At 39.4% G+C, this 24,875-nt stretch overlaps 1 protein-coding gene across 1 annotated transcript; it reads right to left on the bottom strand.

The window, feature by feature from the left end:
* Positions 1–250: 250 nt before the first annotated feature.
* txndc16 (thioredoxin domain containing 16) lies at positions 251–24,860 on the bottom strand. Its single transcript, XM_033981566.2, has 20 exons — positions 24,438–24,860; positions 23,480–23,654; positions 23,330–23,412; positions 22,190–22,263; positions 21,975–22,049; positions 21,538–21,659; positions 21,332–21,422; positions 20,426–20,573; positions 20,176–20,345; positions 17,866–17,926; positions 17,591–17,726; positions 16,573–16,719; positions 16,416–16,475; positions 13,523–13,730; positions 11,298–11,431; positions 10,021–10,105; positions 8,589–8,730; positions 6,969–7,156; positions 5,335–5,525; positions 251–1,053 (listed from the first exon to the last, which is right to left on the bottom strand). The coding sequence occupies exons 2-20, from the start codon at positions 23,637–23,639 to the stop codon at positions 809–811; spliced, it is 2,520 nt and encodes an 839-aa protein (XP_033837457.1). The 5' UTR covers positions 23,640–23,654; positions 24,438–24,860; the 3' UTR covers positions 251–808.
* Positions 24,861–24,875: the final 15 nt, after the last annotated feature.

The following is a 24,875-nucleotide window of genomic DNA, read 5'->3' as shown; positions in this document are numbered from 1 at the left end:
TTTTGATGCGCTAACAACTTTAGAACATGGATTAACGCTCATGAGACTCCATTTTGTGTCATAAATGACCTTTGACCCTGCGTGCTTTTGTGATCACTCAAAAAATATATAGTTTTTATTGTCTTTTTTAAAAACTTTATCATTTTAATATGAACAAAACAACAAATAAACATACAAAAATAGAACATTGGTCCAAGAGTAAAACACATTTTGAAATGAAAATGACGCTTTATGTCAGTTTGAGGATCACAGTGAAGTAAAATGGCCGCCGACGCCTCTGTTCCTCAATCTACAGAACTTATATAATTTCCATTTACCTCATTTTGAAATCGTCTCCTGTCTCCGCGCCACATCACGTCTGTAGAACTTCTCTACTTTAGCAGCTGTGCGGAAAATCTGACTCATAAAACTCACTCGAGATCACGTTATATCGCACCACAGTCCAGTTACAGCGCCTCTAGTGGTCAGACAGCCACAGTGTAACGGATATTAAAAAACAGCTTGAATGTGCGTTTAAGCGTCAACAAATGTAAATATATGAAAAAATAGTGTCTCTGGTCCATCGAAAACACAAAATGAAGGAAATCCAGTGTAAAAAAACACTTGAAAAATACACAAAATATTAAAAACAGCGTAAAATAATCCTATAACGTTGTAAACAGTAGATGGTAAATTGGTTTTGGGCGACGGTGGCTCAGTTGGTAGAGCGTTCTCGACATAAACATGATCGGTAAAAGATGGTGGTGCGGTGGGAAAACGTTGTATAAAAATAAAACCAATGTGACCGTTTATTTTTACCACCCAGAGGTCAAAGTTCAGTGTGTTGGTTTGGACCTGTACTGGATAAACTGGCTTCTTCTTCTTCTTCTTCTACCGTCACATCGTCTGCACCGCTCACCCCTCCGTCTTCTCCTCCTCCTTCTCTGGTCTCGCCCTCAGACCTTTCCCGTTTGGGCCGTTGTTGCCGCGCTGAAGAGGGGTCATTGTGATCCATTACCCCCAGGAAATCATAAAACGGTGCGACGGGAGGCCAGTTATCATCTCCCAAGGCGCCTAAAAGAGACAACGACACGGCGTTAGCATCACATTAGCACGCAGTTTCACCTAGAGGAATCGTTTATGTTCGCTAAAATGTACGGAATGTTATTTAGCAGCTGAACTCATGACTATTTCGAGCCTGAGGGACATGAGGACAAGTCTTATCCAGTGTGTATGCTAGCCCGACTGAAGAGCGCGGTTAAAGGGCGAGCGCCGTTAGCTGTAAACAGTTTGAAGTTGTTAAAGAATCCATTATCTCAGGCTGGTCCTCATTTCCAGGTACAGCGGCGTCTCGTTTATCGCGGGGGTTACGTGCTAAAAATAACCTACAAAAAGCCAAAATTTGCGAAGGAGTCAGCTTTATTTTTTTACAATTACTGTATTTTCGGGAGTGTAATTCGCTCCGGAGTCAAAAAATGCATAATAATGAAGAAAAACCGTGTGACCGTAACGAAGATGTGAAATTATATCCTCAGAGCGACTTATATTCCACATATAAGTCGAGTATCTGGGTATAAGTTGCAAAAAAAGTGTGATTTTTAGTTCAGAAAATACGGTATTCTCTATGTTTTTTGTCTGTAAAACCCCTCACCACACACTTTATACACTTTTCTCACACAGGCGTTAACATTTTCTCACATTTCTCTCTCGTTTAAACTCTCTCAAAGTTCAAACCTTCGTAGGCGTCTTTGTCGGTGCAGAACGTTTCATCGACATTGTGGGTTTTGTCGGGGAGAAAACAAATTGCAAACGTACAGCACTTCAGAGTCACACTGAGATCCAACGTTTATGTAAATTTGTCTGAACACATTCTGTACTGGACAGGAGACACGGCACGGAGGAGACTGATGGACAATGGTCTACAGTCCAACAGCCAATCAGGACGCACGACACAATGGTCTACAGTCCAACAGCCAATCAGGACGCACGACACAATGGTCTACAGTCCAACAGCCAATCAGGACGCACGACACAAGGGACAACTGTAAACATTCGTCTTTAGACTTTGTTTTGTCAAATTGTTTCTTGGTGTCGTCTTGAGTGTTTCCAGTTTTCATGTGGTTTTGAAACAGAGATGGCGACATCCGACTGTTTATGTTGTTTTGAATAAGACAAAATAAAATCAAGCTGACACACTGAGAGGTCCACATGAGGTCCACACGAGGTCCACACGAGGTCCACACGAGGTCCACACAAGGTCCACACAAGGTCCACACGAGGTCCACACGAGGTCCACATGAGGTCCCTTCTGCCCAGTCGTCATTTCAAACACGAGCTCGAACTATTTCCTTGTTTTTCTTGCTGGAGTTCTCATAAAAACCTTCTTAAATCTTCTATTGTTGTTTTTTTTAAAGCTTCCTGTTTGCTAACTCGCTAACGGTTAGCGCTGTAACGGCCCATGTGACTCACCCTGAGCCTTTCAAACACAAAAAAGTGTTAAATTCTGTTGTTTTTTATTAGAATCAAGTGAAATACATTAAAAATATGTCCAGATGCCCTCCCCGTGTGTGTGTCAGATGCCCTCCCCGTGTGTGTCAGATGCCCTCCCTGTGTGTGTCAGATGCCCTCCCCGTGTGTGTCAGATGCCCTCCCTGTGTGTGTCAGATGCCCTCCCTGTGTGTGTCAGATGCCCTCCCCGTGTGTCAGATGCCCTCCCCGTGTGTCAGATGCCCTCCCTGTGTGTGTCAGATGCCCTCCCCGTGTGTCAGATGCCCTCCCCCTGTGTGTGTCAGATGCCCTCCCCCTGTGTGTGTCAGATGCCCTCCCCGTGTGTCAGATGCCCTCCCCGTGTGTCAGATGCCCTCCCCGTGTGTCAGATGCCCTCCCCGTGTGTCAGATGCCCTCCCTGTGTGTGTCAGATGCCCTCCCCGTGTGTGTGTCAGATGCCCTCCCCGTGTGTGTGTCAGATGCCCTCCCCGTGTGTGTGTCAGATGCCCTCCCCGTGTGTGTGTCAGATGCCCTCCCCGTGTGTGTGTCAGATGCCCTCCCTGTGTGTGTCAGATGCCCTCCCTGTGTGTGTCAGATGCCCTCCCCGTGTGTGTCAGATGCCCTCCCCGTGTGTGTGTCAGATGCCCTCCCCCTGTGTGTGTCAGATGCCCTCCCTGTGTGTGTCAGATGCCCTCCCCGTGTGTGTCAGATGCCCTCCCCGTGTGTCAGATGCCCTCCCCGTGTGTCAGATGCCCTCCCTGTGTGTCAGATGCCCTCCCCCCGTGTGTGTCAGATGCCCTCCCCCTGTGTGTGTGTCAGATGCCCTCCCCCTGTGTGTGTCAGATGCCCCCCCTGTGTGTGTCAGATGCCCTCCCTGTGTGTCAGATGCCCTCCCCCCGTGTGTGTCAGATGCCCTCCCCGTGTGTGTGTCAGATGCCCTCCCTGTGTGTCAGATGCCCTCCCCCCGTGTGTGTCAGATGCCCTCCCCGTGTGTCAGATGCCCTCCCCGTGTGTGTCAGATGCCCTCCCTGTGTTAAACTCTCGTCCATAAACATCAAGACGATTTACAAAGTTTTACTGCATTTTCCAAACGAACTACCTCTTTTGTGAGTAGGAAGTTTGTCCAGCGTGATTTAGTACGACTGCACTTTTCGATTACGTCTGTGTGTTTAACGTCGCGTCCGCGCTCGTGTCGTTTATCGTTTCAGCGTCACCTGTACGTCTGCTCCTTCGCCTCGCCGCAGCACGAGGAAACTCAAAATGGCTCCTGTTTCCATCGCGGGGCCATAAATCCACCTGGAGCTAACGTTCTGCTCGCCTGCGTATTGTAACGTAAAGATAAAACGCGAAAACACGAGAGATCTTTTATTGTCTTGGCTCTGTGCATGCGTATCTAGACGTTAAGAGCACTTTAACAGCAGGTGCTAAAATTAGACGCCATTTTAAGAGCGTAATTAGAGTAAACAGAAGGCGAACGGGCTGAGAAAAGCATTAGACCAGCAGTTTGAACGGAGCAAACCACAACGGCGAAGCTGCTATTAAGGCTGAACGAGAGGAAGGAGGATGGAAAACAGGGGGAAGGTGCGAGGGAGTTCATTAGATCACGTAATCCTCGGTCTATAGGGCGCCTGCGATTATGCGTCGTAATGGGAGATAATGGGCCGTCGTGGATAAAGCAACGCGATGAGGTCATAGAGGCGCTCGCCAGCTACAAACAGAATGTCATTATTATGTGAAATATTTATATGGTTTGATTTTATAAAGTGATGTCATGTCATAGGCTAAGAGCTAATACGTGGGTTTGCGTTGGATTTCTGTGGGTCCGTCGTACAATTTTAGCTCAAAGATAAAACGTCCAGACACACGGGGATCGTAATCGTCTCTGCGCATCACGGTGTCCGGAGAGTTCCAATTAGAGGGACAGTTTCCGGCGTAATGTAATGTCTGTGAGGTTTCTGCCGAGCCGCACGCTAAAGTGAATAAATATTTAAAGACGAGGCCGTGGACGGGGAGATGCAGATGGCTTAGAGGTCAGGGGTCAGAGGTCAGAGGGTTAGGGTCAGACAGCGCACAGAGAGCTGAGGCGGACATCACTGACGACATGTTAAACACTTTATAAATGCAGAGAAAACTTCACCGGAGACACTTCTGCTTTTAGAAAGGACAGGTTTGTGCGTCTATGCTAATGCTAATGCTAACTTCTATTAAAACAGGATGACCCAGTTATTTTTAGGTGTAGATTATTTCAGTCAGTGCTGTTATTTAAATATTTGATGTTCTGAAATGACCATTAGCATTAGCCACGACGGCCCCGATCCAAGAAAAACATCACAGGAGGAGACGTCTGTGTTTACAAAGGGGCATCTCTGAGTGTCAATGCTAATGCTGTTTATTAAAACTAGCATTAGCATTATCCACGACTGCCCCTCTGATTGGAACTAGCCGGATACCGCTCATATTTTAGTTCAACATTCATCATTATGAAAAAGAAATGCTGTGTTATTCAACGGTCAGAGCATTTACCCCTTAATCAAGTCAAAGTTTTATAGTTCCTCTCAGTCCTAATCAAACATGTCCTTTTTAAAAATAATGCTGGATTATTTGAAATGATTATGTTAGTCTGAGAGAAAATTATTTAATTAATTAATTTATTATTTAATTATTATTATTATTATTATTTATTTTATTATATATATATTTTTAATGTTATTTTTATTGCTTTATTATTATTATTTTTTTTAATGCATGTTCAAAATAAACACCAACAAACAAACATAAACCGAGTCCGTTTCTAGTCTTGTATATTTTCCCAGTTTTCTGCACCTCGTTTCACGTCGCCCTGTCGTCTTCTTAAACTCTGCGTCTCACCTGCCGCCGTCTCCTCGCCCTCCTCCACCCTCTGTACCCACTGCAGCACAGAGGGGGCGCTGATGGGCAGCCGTGGAGGATACTGGTAGATTTCCGCCGCTGATGGATTGTGGGTGAGTATCAGAGAGGGCAGAGGAGGCACGGAGCCAAGGTACGATCCAAGGACGTCGATCCCCGCGGGAGTGCGCCCCCTGGAGCACAGGAGGACAAAGGAGGTGAAGGGAAGTACAGATAAATGGATGAATCATGTTAAATATTATATAAACATTGTAAACTATTTATGGCACGGCAGAACACGTCGTTTCAAAGCAGTTTATTCTAAATGAGTCTAAATTCTATCTGCCAGTATAAAGTGTAACACAAAAATGGAACAAAATATAATCCTAACCCTTAAATTTAAAGAAAATTAAAAAGTTATACTCAAAGAAAAAGACCAATATGGGTTTTTTATGGCTGATGCTGAGACTGTTTGTTTATAATCCAGAGCAACCGATATATAGGGTCGATTTTTATTATTTTCTCCAAATTAGGCTTTTTAAATTTACTAAAAAAACACCACAAATCTATAACAGAGCAGCAGAGTCGTGTTTGTGCAGCTCTCTCTTATATTAAAGGATTTATGTGCAGCTTTAATCCATGTTCTGATGCTGTTTCTTCCTCAAAAACAGACCTGGAGTTGCGTTTTGTTTCATTCACACATTTAACTAACACTTTATTATTAGTCTGTTACATCTCCAAAGCTCAAAACGCTCTGTTCCACCTTGTGATGTCATCAAGTGGTAGTTTTCAAGTGAACAGCTCCTTTTACCTTTAGTTCAGTCGAGATTTTAGTTCAATTCCAGGACTGAAATGATCCAAATGATTCTAGAAATGAAGGTGTGTGGAGTTTAAAAACACAGCGGAGCACTTCCTGTATCACCACATGATGACATCACAAGGTGGAACGGAGGGTTTTCAGGTTGAGAGAAGAAAGAACATTAGAAAAGAGATCAGAAAACAGCGTAATATGTGCTCTTTAAAGTGTTCAAATAAAGTTTTATGGGTATTTTTAGGCAGCAGGCCAAACAAATCAAAATATCGGCTTGTACTGGAGATTTAACGCCGATAGCTCATATGCTTAAAATGGCAAATACCGACCGATATATCGATCTCTCTATCTCTCTAATATGAAATAAATTAAATCTATTTCCACACCTAAACATCGTCATGACCTGTTACTGAGTTTCAAATGACATCAACAAGGACATTGGGAGCAGCTAAAATAGAAATAATAATGTTAACATAGATTTTTTTGGTTTAAATGTGACTTTTTGGGTCTAGTCACTTATCAGGTTCAACTTTTGTACATTTATCTATTGGATATTCATGGAAAAATACTAAATAAATAGGTAAAAATGATCCTTTTCCTTCCTCCCGCCATATAGAACTACCATTTTCATATTAAATCTCATATTTATCGTCTCATATCAAATAAAAGCTGTACTGAGAGGACATGACTGCTGTTCCTGTAAAAATTCGCTCTTAGATTTGCCAGGAAATAATACGATCGTCCTTCGAAATGATTATTACGTTTTCAGAAATGTCTTGTGTTACAATAAAACCTCAATTTGTACAAAACGGTTACGGTTACGCACAAATGGATATAACAGGCCGAGTATTTTTCCATCTCTGCTCCTCCCATCTCCACGACTCTCTCCAGCTCTCCAACCAGCGCCTCGTTCTGCCTCCGCCCGATTTCATCCTCCTCTTCCCCCACGAACAGAAGCAGCAGAGTCCGACCCCGGGACAGGAGGGCGGGCAGGGAGGCCACGGTGAGCTCGGGCTGAGGGTGCGAAAGGTTACGGAGCATTTAGTAAAGTTTAAATTGAGTTATAAATGTGATGTGTAAGCTGAAAGTTCACTGTGATCCTGCGGTTTACGTGGCGTTCACGGACGAGCGGCACGTGCTGACGCCACAACAGCTCGCCCGGGTTTATGAGCGCTCAGCAAAGAACGAGCTGAAAGAGGCAGGACGTCCAGGCTCGAAAGCAACGGATCTGTCCACGATGCAGTTTATTTAGAAGGAAAATTAAAGTGAACGCATAGACTGTGTAAAGAAGCTCATCGAGGCTAGCAGTTTTAGCCGCTAATTTAAAGTTGAGTGAAATAAAAACCCCAGGATCATGTAGAGCAGGTTAATACGAACATTTAAGACCAAAATGACGAGTCTGACAGCAGCAGTTATAGAGAGAGGGGACAGTTTTTCAATGGAAAGTGAATTGGAGTCGGAACGTAGCGGCTAGCAGGTTAGCTATGTCCATTTATATAAACAGTCTATGGCTAACACGCGTTCTAACCTTTAAATAGCAACTTATTCAAATATTATACAGTGTTATTATGGCAAACTGTTTCGTTTCTCTACAATATAAAGCTTTTAAAACATACAGTGATGAAATAAATGAGCTAAAAAGCGGCTAAAACATAATTCGATTGTAACGCAAGAACAATTTAAAGCTCCGATATGACACAAAACTGACTGTTGTCCCTTTAATCCATGTTATAATAGTGTTAGCGCGTCAAAAACAGACCTGGAGTTGTGTTTTGTTTCATTCACACATGTTTGAGTCACACTTTATTATTAGTCTAAACTCAAAATGCGATGTTCCACCTTGTGATGTCATCAAGTGGTAGTTGTTTTTTTTTCAAGTTAACAGCTCCTTTTACCTGTAGCTCAGTAGAAATAAGCAATTCCAAGACTGAAATGATCCAAATGATTCTAGAAATGAAGGTGTGTGGAGTTTAAAAACACTTCCTGTATCACCACACGATGACATCACAAGGTGGAACGGAGTGTTTTCAGTTTGAGAGAAGAACTAAAGCTAAATCTGTGGAGTTTCCTGTATATGTGACGACCTCAACAATCACCCAAACACGATCTGACACTGTGCGCTGACGTAAATCTACATACCATGAGTTTATCGAATATAGTTTCAACGTGAGGTCGGCCATTTTGTTTACGTGGAAATGTAAACGTTCCCATAATGCCGCAGTCTGACGGCGAACGCATATACAAAATTAACTTTAAACACATGGGATTCACATATGGAGCTCGTTTTGTGCTTCCAAGAAACTCCACGCACTTAAACACAAACCCCGTCTACGTTTTATCAATGGGTTTTTATGGGTGAATTTGCAGCTAGTGTAAGCAAAGAGGGACATTCGAGGAGCTTTTATCTTGTGACTGAGCCTGGATGTGTGTTTATAATGGGATTTACCACGGGCTGAAGGAGTGCGGCGTTTATGAGCGCTGTCAGCTCTTCTGCGGAGGAGGGGACGGTCAGCGTGGAGGGGGGACGGTCCGGACGCCACCAAGGAAACACCAAAACAACAGGGAGGTCCGCGGAGTGATCGGACGCCCTGAAGAACAAAACGATTAAACTGGAGGGGTTTCGAATGACATCACGACGTGCCACAGTATGATCATATTTAATACTTTAAAATTAATATTGTTATTCTCTTAATTTGTTCTAATGTTGTTTTCTCATCGCAAACAGACCTGGAGCTGTGTTTTGTTTCATTCTCACACGTTTAACCCTGCAGATTTAGGCTGGAAAACGCTCTGTTCCACCTTGTGATGTCATCATGTGGTGATACAGGAAGTAGGAAGTGCTCCGCTGTGTTTTTAAACTCCACACACCTTCATTTCTAGAATCATTTGGATCATTTCACTCCTGGAATTGAACTAAAATCTCAGCTGAACTAAAGGTAAAAGGAGCTGTTCACTTGAAAACTACCACTTGATGACATCACAAGGTGGGACAGAGCGTTTTGAGCTTTGGAGATGAGACAGACTAATAATAAAGAGTTACCCAGAGTCTGTTTTTGATGCGCTAACGACGTTCTAACATGACTTAACGCTCATAAGACTCAATTTTGTGTAATATAGCACCTTTAAAATGATGTTTTTTTTCATATTCTGAGCTTTAGTCACTTATAGAAATGATCAGATTCAACATTTGTGCATTTGCCTTTTGGATATTTCATAGTAAAGTACAATATAATCAAGAGGAAAAACTGTCTCTTGCCCCGCCCCCTCGTGTGGACGTATGACATCATCACATTATCGAATCTGAAACTGTTCCGCCGACACCAAAAGAAAACTCGGAAATCTGATCTCAACACGTTACTGGAAATTTTGAAGGTTAGATATTATTTTTGTTTTCAGATAATGCTTCCAGTAAAAATGGTCATAGTTGTAGTAACTGTAATGTTCTTATCTTATTATAAAACACGTAGAACTGCCGCCAAATTATATCTACAGGTCAAATCAGAAGTTTAAACACAATATGAAAAGGCACGTACGCTTTTTTTTTTCTCACTGTCTGACATAAAATCAGATTAAACTTTTCCTGTTTTAGGTCAAATAGGATTAACAAAATTATTTCTATTTGCTGAATGCCAGAATAATGAGAGAAGGATTATTTTTTGATAATTTTTCATGACTTTCTTTACAGAATTATAATTAAAAAAAGCATAATATAGTTTTTTTATCTGTAATCTTCTGGTTTCAACTGTGCATTTATCGTAGTTGTTGTTGTTGTTGCAGAAAAAAAGCATATTACAAAACAAATATATGCAGTATACGCAGACATCCTAATCCTAAAGGGGAAGTTGAGGGACGACCTTGAGAGACAGACGAGCCGTTACCATTTTAGCGCCAGGTCGTCCGTCAGCAAACCCGTCAGCAGCTCCCCCCGCAGAGCTTCAGCTGCTCCAGTGAACAGCGACACGCCTGGACACAAAACAACCATAATAATAATGATAATAATGGAATATACCATTTATAATCTACAAAAACACGACTTCAGTACATTCAGATACTTCAGAAATTAGAGATGTACCAATAGAAGACAACAGTGTTGATATTGAACATTTTTAGATATCAGTTTCAAGCACAAACGGTGTAAAGAAGTGACTAAGTGAGTGAAATGAAGCTCATCGAGGCCAGAGCAGCATCATAGCAACAAAACAGCCAATCCAGAGCGAGGCTGTTGAAGGTAACGCCCCTTCCTGTCCCGCCCACACCATTGGTTTAGCAGGGAGCGGGCGCTTAGCAACGCTGTCAATCAAACCTGTTGCTAACGCTAACAGGAGCGACCTCGGGGAAAGAAGGACCTGATTTGTCTGTTATTAATGTTCATATCTTGATTTACAGACACAATAGTGAAATAAAAACCCCAGGATCATGTAGAGGGTTAATACGAACATTTAAGAACAAAATGTTTTCAAAAAAGTGAAAAATAAACATTAAAAAAACTAAACTAAAAATAACAAAAAAAAACTCAAAATAAATAAAAAATATAGTAAAAAAAAGTAAAAATAAAAAAAAACTAAAAAAAAAAAACCCAAAAATCCCCAACTCAAAATAACTAAAAAAAAACAAAACTCAAAATAAAAATAAAAAATTTAAAAAAATCAAACAAACTTAAAAAATAAACTCAAAAATGAACCCCAGGATCATGTAGAGGGTTAACACGAACATTTAAGACCAGAATGAGTCTGAAGCAGCAGAGACAGAGAGATGATCACTTCCTGTTTGGAACGTGGTGGCTAGCAGGTTAGCTATGTGGGCGGTAAGGGGCGTTACCTTCAAAACCCTCGCTCTGGATTGGCTCTTCGGTTGCTATACTTGCAGTCGGAATTCCAAATATGTAACTCTGCTCCAAATTAGCCGTTACACCTGCTCTGGCCTCTTCATTTGGAGCTGACGCTGTGGTGACGTCGCACTCACTCTGTCACTTCTTTATTCAGTCTGTGGTTCTGTTTCACTGTTTCACATTATGTCTGATGTGTGAGTGTTTGTGAGTTTATTCTTGGCCAGGTCGTTGCTGCAAAAGTTCTCAAATGACTGACCTGGGAAAATACTGAATAAGTAAATATAAATAAGCAAGATAAACACATAATATGTATGCGTGTATTCTCACCTGGATGTGAGCGTGTGCGGAATAATCCCAGGACTTTATCAACAGTGTGTCCTGGCAGGTCGGGATGGATGGCCCCGCTCATAAATACACTCATATCAGCATCGTTTAAATGGAGAGGGGAAGCGACGCGACTCCTGTAGGAAAACACAAAACACGATACATATAGAGCAGTGGAAATCTAATCTACAGAATGGTTTAGAGACGGACGGGGAAAGGTTATCAAGACTAAACACGCCGCAGACTGTGTAAAGACGTGGACCGAGGGAGCGTCACCCACAGCGTCCAGCTCCAAATGACGCTCATCATCAGCGAGTTACAGATTTGGAATTCTGACCACGAGTATCATAGCAACCAAACAACCAATCTGGAGTGAGGCTGTTGAAGGAAACGCCCCTTTCCTAAACCAGTGGTGCGGGCGCTTAGCAACGCTGTCAATCAAACCTGTTGCTAACGCTAGCGGGAGCGACCTCGGAGAAAGAATTCTGAATGTGTCAAAAATAAATAAACCCTCAGCCTTAATAAAGATTTGAGCTAAATTTTGTTCGACAGAAATAATTTAATTGATTGTTTTTTTTCTGTTTTTTTTTGTTTTTTTTGTTCAAATTCTGAATGTGTTAAAAATAAACCCTCAGCCTTTTCAGCAGGTCTCACACAATAATACAAATACTTTTACTTTTCAGTCCAGTTCAAAAATGTAGTAGAGTAGAAAGTACAGATACTGCTCTCAAATGTGCTCAAGTAAAAAAGTACACACTGTAAAATGTGGTCAGTAAAGTACAGATACCTCAAATGTTTACTTAAGTACAGTACTTTTACTTTGTTAGATTCCTGTTTTATGTAAATTGTGTTGTTAAAGCTTGAATTTGAATGAACAGTATTTTTGTGTTTATTTTATCGAACATAAGTTGTCAAAATATTAAATTACAGGAGCCGCGAGTATCATAGCAACGGAAGAGCCAATCAGGAGCGAGGCTGTTGAAGGTAACGCCCCCTTCTCGCCCACACCGCTGTTTCCTCGGGGAAAGAAGGACCTGATTTGTCTGTTATTAATGTTCATATATTTATTTACAGACACAATAGTGAAATAAAAACCCCAGGATCATGTAGAGGGTTAATACGAACATTTAAGACCAGAATGAGTCTGAAGCAGCAGAGACAGAGAGAGGAGACAGATTTAAAAAAATAATAATAATAATTTCAAAAGAACAAAAAAAAACAACCCAAAAAAACTCAAAATAATAAAAAAAAGAATAAATAAACTCAAAATAAGGGGAAAAAAAACAAACCTCAAAATAACAAATAAACTCAAAATAAGGAAAAAACAAAAAACAAAACACCTAAACCTCAAAATAACAAAAAAATATATAAATAAATAAATAAACTCAAACTAAGGAAAAAAAAAATAATAATAAACTCAAAATAAAAAAATAAAAAAACTCCAAATAACAAAAGTAAAAAATAACAATAAACTCCAAATAAAAAAAAACCCAAAATAACAAAAAAAATATATATAAATAAATAAACTCAAAATAAGAAAAAAACCCAAAAACCTCAAAATAATAAAAGTAAACAAATAGCAATAAACTCCAAATAACTCAAAAAAAAAAAAATAAATTAAACCCCAGGATCATGTAGAGGGTTAATACGAACATTTAAGACCAAATTGACGAGTCGATGGAGACGGACGCGCGCACATAACGTGGCGGCTAGCAGGTTAGCTACACATACACATACATTTGTTCAAAAAGAAACATCCTGTGCCAAATCTGGATTTAATAACGTAGATATAAGAGAAAAGGAAAAAAAAAAACATGGCCGCCCAATATAAAGACTTTCCAAAATCCCTCTGTGCTCTGGAGGAAAAGTAACTGGGAAACTACAGCCGCCGCATATCTGAGAAAAGCTCTTCAGTGCATCGCAAATCCAAAACATATTTTAAAATACTGAATCGTATGTGTAACAGCTCCCGCAGGACGGCCCAGAGCGGTCCAGCGGTCACAAACGCAGAGGTCAGGGGTCGTGTTTTGGTTGAGACGACATCGCTGGAATGGACAACAGACAGAATGTGTTTATAATACGGGGGATTATTTGGTTTTATATCAATTTGAAGTTTAAATAATTCATGAAGTCCGTGGGGATCCGCTATCGAGTTGTTTTGGAGACGTTTTCATAATATTTGTGTAAAACTGAAATCTTTAATTGAGTTACAACTTGTGGGAACTTACAGTAGGATGAAACGGAACAGCGCTTGGCTCGTTAGCATCCCTCCGTAGCGCCGCGCGGGCTCTCGGGGTCGAAGCATCAAAACAGTGGGGAAGGCCGTGATTGGTCGAAAGGGAAAGGGAGGGTCGGACGGGTCGGACTCCGCCGCGCACAGGTCGGTCCACTCCCCGCAGTTGACCGCACACATCTGGACATCGTCAACATCGCCGTCTGAAAATGAGCCATCGTTAGCGTAGCGTTTAGCGGCGGGTTTTGTATTAGCTCATCAGAAGTCGGTGATTCTTTGAGGCTTTGAGTTGGTACTTAAGTACAGATATCAGAGCCAAAAAAATACTCAAGTAAAAGTAAAAGTATCACATGAAAAATCTACTTAAGTAAAAGTGTTAAAGTACTTTTCTGTTCTAATGTCTAATCTAATGTCACAAATAGACCTGGAGTTGTGTTTTTTTTGTTTCATTCTCACATGTTTAACACAAACAAACCTGCAGATTTCTTTCTCAAACTGAAAAACACTCTGTTCCACCTTGTGATGTCATCAAGTGGTGATACAGGAAGTGCTCCGCTGTGTTTTTAAACTCCACACACCTTCGTTTCTAGAATCATTTGGATCATTTGAGCTCCTGGAATTGTCACTTTCTACTGAACTAAAGGTAAAAGGAGCTGTTTTTAATTTGAAAACTACCACTTGATGACATCACAAGGTGGAACGTCGCATTTTGAGCTTTAGAGATGTAACAGAACAAAAACACAACTCCAGGTCTGTTTTTGAGGAGGAAACAACATTAGAACATGGATTAAAGCTACAAGAGTCAGTTTTGTGTGATATAGAAACTTTAAAGAGTAAAAACATAAAAATTTGAGATTAATTTTGTTCAACGGAAACAATTAAATATATATTTTTTTCTATCTGTTTTTATTTGTATATTTTTGTTTAGTTAAATATAAACCCGCAGTCTTTTCGGCAGGTCTAATGCTATAATAAAAATACTTTTACTTTTCAGCCCTGTTCAAAAATGTAGTGGAGTAGAAAGTACAGATACTAAATGTACTCAAGTAAAAGTAAAAAGTACACACTGTAAAATGTAAAGATACCTAAAAGTTTAGATCCGTGTCGACATTTTAAAACATTTGAACATCTTATTTTTGTGTAGCAGATAACAGATTTTGTGCATCATTTAATGTTTTTTCTTACATTACTTAAACTCCAAATTATAAATCAGAAGTTATGTCCAGACTTTACTCTTAATTCAAAGTTACCGTAAATTTCGGATTATAAGCCGCTACTTTTTTTCCACGCTTTGAACCCTGCGGCTTTTACAGCAGTGCGGCTTATATATGGAATTTTACTGGATAACGACCCCTGGGGGGCGCTCTCTAGCTGTAAACGTAAAAGTGAGACAGACGTGGGGAAAGATTCTGCTCTGAAGAATTCACTAGTTTTGATTTTGAACGATCATTTTGCGCATCATGAAATGGATATGATGCAGTTTTTAAGATAAAGAAACAGAAAGGAAACAGAGCAGGGGTCGGCCTTTAACACGCAAAGAGCCATTTGGACCCACTTTCCACATAAAATAAAACACTGGGAGCCGCAAATACTTTTTGACATCTAAAATGAAGATAACACTGTATAATAACAATAATGTAACGGAATAATGTAGGTTTTACTTTCACGGACAAGCCTTCTACACGTGGCAGATAAATATGGCAAAAACAACTTAAGTGCATTAAAAAAATACAACTCACCAAACCGCTGCATCATGCATCGCGCTGATTATGTGATAATGTCTACTCTGCTCCGCAGTTTCTTTAAAAAAACAACAACAAAAAAACTCGTAGCGTATCGTTTAATCCCAGGTGCTTATTCTCCATGTGCCAAAGCAGTTTTGAAGGTTTCATTGCCTTATTTGCTTTTCCCGTATGTTACGCAGAGCGGACTCTGTGCGTGAGTCACCTGTAGCGACAAACCCAGATTTTAAGTAGGCATTGTCTGTTAAATTTATCTTTCTTTTTCTTGGAGGTCGTAGTCTCTTCTTCTGGCTCCTCAGTTGTCCTTTTCCCCTTTGTTAAAAAGATCTCCAAAGACTTTTGTTTTGGCTCATTTTCACTCGCTTGTGGCTCTACTTTAATGCGTCGTGTCTGATGTGTTATACGTGATACGTCACCGCGGAGACAAGAGCAGATAATAAACTTGCTACTACATCAAATAGATTTCTGTGGCGATTTCCAGCAGGATTTTCATGATACATCTATGGACGAGCTTATTAGTGTGTCATTAGGGACGGGCCAAAGTTGCTCCTGACCCCTGTGCGCACAACGTCTCAAAATCAGGGCTCTTTACGCAGGACTGAGCTGTGTCTGTGTTAGTTCCCAAGCCACGCAGAGCCGCAGTATGAGGCGGAAAGAGGCGCATGCGGCTCCGGAGCCGCGAGTTGCCGACCCCTGAAATAGAGCCACTGCACGTAAGCTCGACATCAATGAATCCAACTTGGTCAATGTAAAAAGACGACAAAAGTTTTCAGAGGAAATAAAAGCAGATTTTCCGTGTTGGTGCAGCTTTATTTTCTAAACCTGCAGATGTGTTCATCCCGTGTTGTTGTCGTGTTGGTGCCAATTTTCAGGCACAGTTTAAAAAAAAGCGTGTCGGTGCACCGTCTTTCTGTGTAAATATCTCATGTTACAATATGAAAACCTGCGGCTTTTATTCAGGTGCGGCTTATATATGTACAAAATTGATTTTCTCTTCAAATTTAGCTGGTGCGGCTTATATCAAGGTGCGCTCTGTAGTCCGAAATTTACGGTACTCGAGTAAAATCCACTCCTTTGTATTTTGAGTAATATTATTGCCGTGAAAGTGCTTGACCTCTCCCCCCTCTGTCTTTAAATGTCTCTTACCCAATAAACTTTCAGCTACTTCAACAAAAGCCTCGAGAAAAGCCATAGAAGCAGCGTCCCCTAGTGGCAAAAACACCAAAACACACCATTTCATTTATAAGCAAAACAAACAAATGGATAATAACGTGTTCATCTGGGAGGTGGGTCTGTAGCTCACATTTGAGGTAAAACAGCGCCACTGTCAGGCTGCTTTGTGCCACTACACTGTGAAAATTCTGCCTGTTGAGCTCAGTGAAAACCTCCATGTCCAGATCCATCCCTCGTTTTAGATAAACAGAAGCAGCGACTTCATCGTCAAACTGGTCTGAAAGAAAAATATGAACGCAAAATATTATACATGATATAAATGACTTTCTTCTATGGAAATATGCACTTGATTTTGAAAGTTAATGTACGTTAAATACACGGACTGTATAAAGAAGGTGTGATGTCACCCACAGTGTTCAGCTCCAAATGAAGCTCATCGGGAAAAATATAAATAAATGAATAAATAAATAAATAAATACCAAAAAAATGAAGCTCATCAAAACAAAAATTAAAAATAAATAAAACCAAAAAATTAATCTAATAAAAAATAAATAAATACCAAAAACATGAATCTCATTGAAAAAATAAAAATAAATAAATACAAAAAAATGAAGCTCACCAAAAAAATAAAAATAAACAAATAAATACAAAAAAATGAAGCTCATTGAAAAAAAAAAAAAAAAAATACAAATAATAAAGCTCATTGAAAAAAATTAAATAATAAAAATTAATTAATTAATTTAAAAAAATTAAGCTCATTGAAAAAAATAAAAATAAATAACAAGTACAAAAAAAAAATGAAGCTTACTGAAAAAAAACTAAAAAAAACTAAAAATAAATACAAAAAAAAAGAAAAAAAGAAGCTAATCGAGGCAGGGCCAGTTTGGTACCGAGTTCTGACTGTAAATATCAAAGCAACCAAAGAGCCAATCTAGAGCGAAGTTGTTGAAGGTAACACCCCTTCTTGCCCACACGGCTGATTTAGCAGAGAACGAACATTAAATATGAACATTTAAGACCAAAATGAGTCTGAGAGAGGACACAGTTTTCCAACGTAAAGTGAATTAGAGTCGATGGAGCGGAAGTGGAACGTAGCGGCTAGCAGGTTAGCTATCTCCATTTATTTGAACAGTCTGTGGGTTAAATACCAAAAATATCATCGTCGTCCTCAAAATCCTCCATTTCTTCTGCTTCCTCCTCTTTTTCAGACACTTTCTCTGTGTTTTCATCTGTGAACAGGTCCAGTACGTCCTCGATGCTGCGTAAGGTCAAATATTCTAAGGCCTGGACACACGAAACACATAAAAACCACAAAACATGAATAAATAACAGAACCTGGACAAGTTAACGTGGATTATCGTTCCATTATCGTTCCATTATCGTTCCATTATCGTTCCATTATCGTTCCATTATCGCACAGTACCTTTCCTGGGAGCCTGTAAGCAGCATTGTAGAGCTGAGGAGTCTGAACAGCAGCACTTCCCCTAAAAATACATAAAAATAAACATGAATCACCCCAGTCTTATCGCTCCACTGGCTTCTGTTTATTTTAGAGTTGATTTTAAAGTTGTATTGTTTCTAAATCTCTTTAATGGCCCCTGAACGCATGATTTTTGTTTTTATTTCTCCACTTTTAAACCTCGTGTTGAATACTACGTCTCAAACGCTGAGGTGAACTTTCTCAGTCCGACGCTGCACATGTTTATGTTCAGACGTCCTCGTTGCCACCTGTTTCTTCTGTGACATGAGGTTTCACAATCCATCTTTTCACTGCAAACATTCTTTCAGTGACATATTCAACCTTCTGGTAACAGTTGGACATGGACTATTCCAGCCACTTCCCTCCCCACTGTTGTTCTGATGCCGCTGTTGTTTATATTTTCTACCTTTAAGTATTTTATTTGATTTTTAAGCATATCTTTTTTCAACTTCGTGCCCTTACTTGTATTTGTATTTATTCAATGTGTTTTATGTTTTATGTTGCACTTTATCACCAAAATTTTGACTTTAGTGTTTTTTTAAATGTATTTTTACAATATTTTATTTACAAACAGATCAGAAATATGAAGGAAGAGACATGGAAATATGTAGAAAAGAAAAAAAAGAAATAACTACTACTACTACTACTACTATTACTACTCCTATTAATACTACCGCTACTACTAGTACTACTCCTACTCCTATTATTACTACTACAACTACTACTAATCTTACTCCTCCTACTTCTACTGCTACTACAACAACTACTACTACTCCTCCTACTCCTCCTTCTCCTACAACTGCTACGACTCCTACTAGTACTACTCCTCCTATTATTAGTACTCCTACTCCCACTGCTACTTCGACTACGTCTACTACTACCACTATTACTACTCCAACTACTCCTCTTACTCCTACTACTACAACTACTCCTCCTATTCCTACTCTTATTCCTCCTACTACTACTACTCCTACTCCTACTACTACTATTACTACTATTACCACTACAACTATTCCTCCTACTCCTACTGTATTTTCCAGACACACTTGTTTTTCTTTTCATAGTTTGTCCGAGGGTGCTTATACTCAGATATAAGTGGCATCTGTGTATATAATTTCACATCTTCATTACGGTCACACTGACGACCGCGTTTTTTCTTCATTATTTTGCATTTTTTTACTCGTACTCTGGAGCAACTCACAGTCCAGAAAATCCCGTGTTTCATTTCCCTGTTTTAAGTTTTGCGTGTTTGTATTTTGTGTCGGTTTTATTGGAAAGAACTTTGATATTTGATAAACTCTTTTCCGTTTTTACCTTCAAAACGCTCAGAGCTCTTTACATCCTGGACCCACTCACACATTCACACACCAGTGCACACAGAAAGACTGAGTGTCATTAAGTTTTGCCGATACGATACGCACCTCGATACACAGGCCATGATACGATACAGATCTCGATACGGTACTTTTTCGATTCAGGATATGATACGTTTCAAATCAATTCAATACGATTCAGCGAAAAATATAAGTTTTCTTGACCCTTAATGATCAGCCCAATTTTCATTTATCTTCTTTTTACTGAAGACGGATGAACATAAAGTGCGTTTTGCTGTTTCATTGGTCGATTATTCACCGACAGTTTATACGAGCTCCACATTTACATTTACACAGAGAAATGTGCAGTTTAACGACTCTGAAGGAGCAAAACATATCGACTAAAACAACTGTGACACTAAAAGACTTTGTTAAACCATCGTCTGTGCAAAAATAATATGAAATACACCAGTTTTAATCAACAAAAGAGTGAAGCAAATGTCAAATGTTCTGCATAAATGAGTTACTTTCCTCTTAACACGGCAAACAATAGAGCTGTGACAGAATAATTTGGTAAAATATGCAAAAAAAATATATCATCACAGCAGCCCATGATAATCGATTAAATTAAAGAATACGATATAAATAGTTTGATATTTTTGCACAAACACTGGGGGCGAGGTGGGTTAAGGGTCGAGAGCGGGATTCGAACTGCTAACCTTCAGATCAGTGGGCAAAAGCTCTACCAACTGAGCCACTGTCGCCTTGAGTGTTGTGAAAGTCTCTATAAATAAACACTGACTCATATATAACATTTTTGCTGTGTAGTTTTGTATTTTTTCCCGCGTTTTTCCTTCACAAAATCCACTTACAGATTTTAACGTCAGACTTTTCGATGTGTTTTTAAATGTGAACAGTAAAAACAGACGTTCGCTGTTACCTGTGAACGAGCAGCACTTGGGCGAGTCCTCGGAGTTTCCCAGCCAGCGTGTTTGCGTTTTCCTTATCCAACGCTTCAGTTTCAGGAAGTGAGAACAGAAACAGCTGCGGGACGAGCTGGTGGGGAAACTGGGACGGGGGGATTTGTGAGGGGTCCTCGTGAAGCTCAGTCTGAAACAGAAACAAAAACTAAATCTGTGTAATGTGGCGTCTTTTAGAGGAAAACGGCGTCTGCGTTTGGCGTCGTTCACCAGTAAAGGAGCGTCCATGAGCTGCAGGAACGAGTGAAGACCGAGAGTGGACACAGGTTTCCTCATCGGGGTCAAAGGGCATCGGTCAGATCTGTGGTCTGTGCAGTGAAGGACCCAGACTCGAGCCGACGGAGAAGAAGTGACGAGACTGAAAGAAACAGGACAAGAGTCTGGACACAAACTCATTTAGTGTTTTTAAAATGTATTTTTACTGTATTTTATTTACAAACAGATCAGAAATATGAAGGAAGAGGCAAGGAAATATGTAGAAAAGAAAAAAAAGAAATAAAAAGGAAATAACTACTACCACTACTGCTACTACTAGTACTACTCCTATTATTACTACTACTACTACTAATCTTACTCCTCCTACTCCTACTACAACTACTACTAGTACTACTACTCCTCCTTCTCCTACAACTGCTATGACTCCTACTAGTACTCCTCCTATTATTAGTACTCCTACTCCCACTGCTACTTCGACTATGTCTATGACTACTACTACTACTACTACTCCAACTACTCCTCTTACTCCTACTACAACTACTCCTCCTATTCCTACTCTTATTCCTACTACTACTACTACTATTACCACTACAACTATTCCTCCTACTACTTCTACTCCTCCTCTTATTAAAACTCCTACTACTACTACTATAATAACTACTACTATTCCTCCTACTCCCACTACTACAACTTCTACTGCTCCTATTTAACTTTTTTCTTTTCTACAGAATATACTTTATACTTTATATATTTAATATCTTCTGTTTGTAAATAAAATCTACAAAGTAGTAAAAATAAAGAGAAAAAAAGCTCTGAATGAGAGGGTGAGTTTAAAGTTTTAACTGTAGTACAATAATATATGTACAGTATGTGTAATATTAATTTATATAAAAGTATTACCCCAGGTGTTTGAGGACAGGGCCTCCCGTTATGAGGATAAACTGGTATTTTGAGCCGTAAACAAACGCCGTCTCCATAATGGACCTGTGCTCTGAGAAAAACACACACCCGAGATGGAAAGTACAACAGTTAAATAAAAACTGTTAATAAAGTTGTTTTGTGTGGTATAAAACACGTGTGTCAAAGTCCCTTCTCTCCATTTCTACCTCGCGTCCCCAGACTGCTGACGTAACACAACACGATGTCTTTCTTCCCCTTCACGCTCTTCTCCATCGCAGACAGGTCAGCGTCAGTGTGGACGTACCTCACCTCGTCACGCAGAATCGCACTGGAACAACCCAAAGAAAAACTGTTCTGCTTCTCTGTTTATTTCAGGAACTACAGATTTGAAAGAGAATTTGATTAGATTTGACGTGTTGGTGTTTTCCAGACGAGAGCTCGGCCACAGACAGGACAAGACTCAGATTTATTCTTCTTTTTCTTGTTGTTTTCTCTTTTACAATTGCCTTATTTTTTTTTTACTTCTTAAACAGATCTCAACACAAACGATCTTCAAATATTCCACTTGTTTTCAGAGTACGCTGCTTGTTTGTGTTATATATTTTTGTAAGTTTAAATATAAATATATGTCTAAGATACTTACAACAAAACCTCTGAGACGATGGCGTTCACATCAAAAACAGTGTCCAGGTCAAAGCTCAGAAACTCTGTACCGCTCCTAAGAGAACAGCAGCAGTTTTAAAGCTTAAAAACACTTAATGAAGTACAATTTTACAGGATTAAACTCATAAACTGTGTAAAAAAGTGAGTGAGTGATGCGTTCATTTACATAAACAGTCTATGATTATGTCAAAGTACCTGAACAGAAAGGCTGTGTGTAGTACTTTGTCGTCTGAGCAATACTTGGAAACCACCTCTTTATTGCAGTTGACCTAAAATATACAACAAAAGTAGAGTGGTGGAAGTAAAAGAAGTAAAGTACTGCACTTAAGAACACATTTTAGCCATCTGTTATTTATTTTTACTTAAAATCTACGCCAAATACTTTTACTTTTTACTCTTTAAGTGCATTTTTAAACAAGTAATTTAATACTTCTACTTAAGTAAAAATAAAAATATCACATGAAAAAAATCTACTTGACTATTTTTGGCTCCAGTATTTGTACTTTTACTTAAGTAACAAAACTGAATATTTCACCATGTTCATTTCTATTGCGATATCTTGTTCACAGAATTGAGGAAATGCTTGTTTTCCTTAAAAAAACCCTCGTCTTTGGAGTTTGTGAGGAAGAAGTGTCACTGAAACACCTCCAGGCTCCGCCCTCTGACCTGAACCACGGCGAGTCCATTAAAGGGGAGGTTTAAGTTGGGTTCAGTTACAATGGTCTGCGTTGTTATATCATTTGTAAATTTGCTACATTTTCATCATTTTAATTCTGAAAATAATTTGTTTGATTATTAAACCTAATTCCAACCAGTCCATTATATATTTACTGTCCAGTGTTTCACGTCTCTGCCTCTTACAGCTCGTGTGATCGGTCAGTTTAAATGTTCTGTGTGTCCACTGTTTGGTCAGTTCTGTCCTGTGTTAATGTGGGAGTGGATCTTGTTCCTTCAGTTGACATTATGTTATTTCAGCCTCTTTTATAAGCCCAAGTGTTTGTTCATTCTGACATGTTTTTTGGCTTAATAAAGTTAAAGTATAAGCCAAAGTTAAATCTGTCAACTGGACAAAACGTTTCGCTGCCCATCCAAGACGCTTGTTAAATGGGCAGTGAAATGTCTTCTGCGTTTTGTCCAGTTTTGACCGATTTAACTTTGGTTTGTACGATGGATCAGACCTGGACGACTGAGGATTTACACAGACATCTGAAAGTTTAGAATTTTGTTGTGAGTTCTATGCCTGGCCCTCAGTTCCTTACAGTGGTTTACTACAGTATAAATGTTGTTCTAATGTGATATATCATTAGAATTTTTAATGGTATAACCGATACAGACCTTCCCAACCAGCACGCCGTAATCTTGAAGTATCTCAGCCGACTTCTCCAGCTCCACCAGGAAGACGGAGATAAATGGAGGAGCTGTAAATCAAACATAAACCTGTAACAGAACAGCGATTCCGCATTTACGTCACTGTTAAGTTATTACCTTCACGCTCAAAATACATAAACATCATCTTCCCAGAATAAAGTTTATGATAGAAATCTGCCGCGGTGAATTCGATTAGATTTGACGCGTTGGCCTTTTCCAGACATCCTCCAGACGCGGCGCAGAGCAGGAGCACGGCCACAGACGGCCACAGCGCCATTGTGGTTTATTCTGTCTGAAAAACAATAAAAGGAGACAATATGAAGTATACAGTGAAGATTGTGGCTATTCAAAGTTATAACACTTCTCCTGCTTTTTCCATTTACTGAAATATATGATTTTATTTTTACATTCAAATCCAACTAACTACACTGCAGCTGCTTTTGTTTTTATTTATTTATATTTATTTCTACAACAAAACACATCCCTGCACAGGTCCATTTAAAACAAACAGGTTGATTATAAATGTTTATCTCGATATTATCCAGTTTTTCATGTCCTTCAAATGGGTTTGATTTTTGGGAAGTAAATAACCAAAAGCTGAGTTGTTCCCCATTTCAGTTCTAATGTGGCCAGTTTTTAGACGGAGACAATCATGAGATCTTGGATTAAAAGTTCCTGTGTCAAAGTTCAACAAACAAGTGAGATATTATTGAGTCAGTCTGAAGTCGTAGTCCCATAAATACATTTTATAAACACATTTATTCAGTGTTGTTCTTCTGACACTGAGATGGCCAACCGCTTTTTCATGGAGTGATGGTTTAAACTCATCTCCTGTTATGAAACAAAGAGCTGAGTGAAAGAGAGAGTCTAAAAGTTTAAAGTAGAGGCTGAAATCTGTGTGTATGGATTATATCTTCTTAATCTAGTACAGAAAGAAAGCACAACATTAATTATACAGCAAACAATGTGGTTATTAACAGTCATCACAATTTACTCCTTTTCTCATTTGCTGAAAAGTCTGATTTTAAGTTACATTAAAAGCCAAATAACTAAAATGTCAGATGTTTTTTTTTACCTGATGCAGTCCAGGAGGAGAGGAGGATCCAGATCAGCTCAACAAAAACTAAAATCTACACCATCTTCTCCCAGTAAACCTGTAACTGACTGCAGATTCATGCATTTTAGCCTTTTTCTCACAAAAAACAACACAAAAATATAAAATTCTTGTCTTCATTGCAATGCAGAGAGATGCTCATAAAGTCAGTCCATGTGCAAAGTGATTTCCTTTTCTATTTCAAATTAGAACCGTTAAAATGACACTAAGCCCAACTTTGTACACATAAAACCGGGCTCTACGTTAAACTTTACCAATTAAAACTTTACTTAAGACTTGTATGAGATGATAAACAGTGTTAATTTGGAGTTCAATCGGTTTTAATCACGTTTTTAAAGACTATTTTGAAGGAAACGCCGCTTATTTCCACTCCCGCTCATGCTAGCTTAGCACTGTTTA

Source organism: Periophthalmus magnuspinnatus, chromosome 2, assembly GCF_009829125.3.
Source record: "Periophthalmus magnuspinnatus isolate fPerMag1 chromosome 2, fPerMag1.2.pri, whole genome shotgun sequence".
NCBI classification, from domain to species: Eukaryota; Metazoa; Chordata; class Actinopteri; order Gobiiformes; family Gobiidae; genus Periophthalmus; species Periophthalmus magnuspinnatus.
This window is presented reverse-complemented; position numbering and strand designations above follow the sequence as displayed.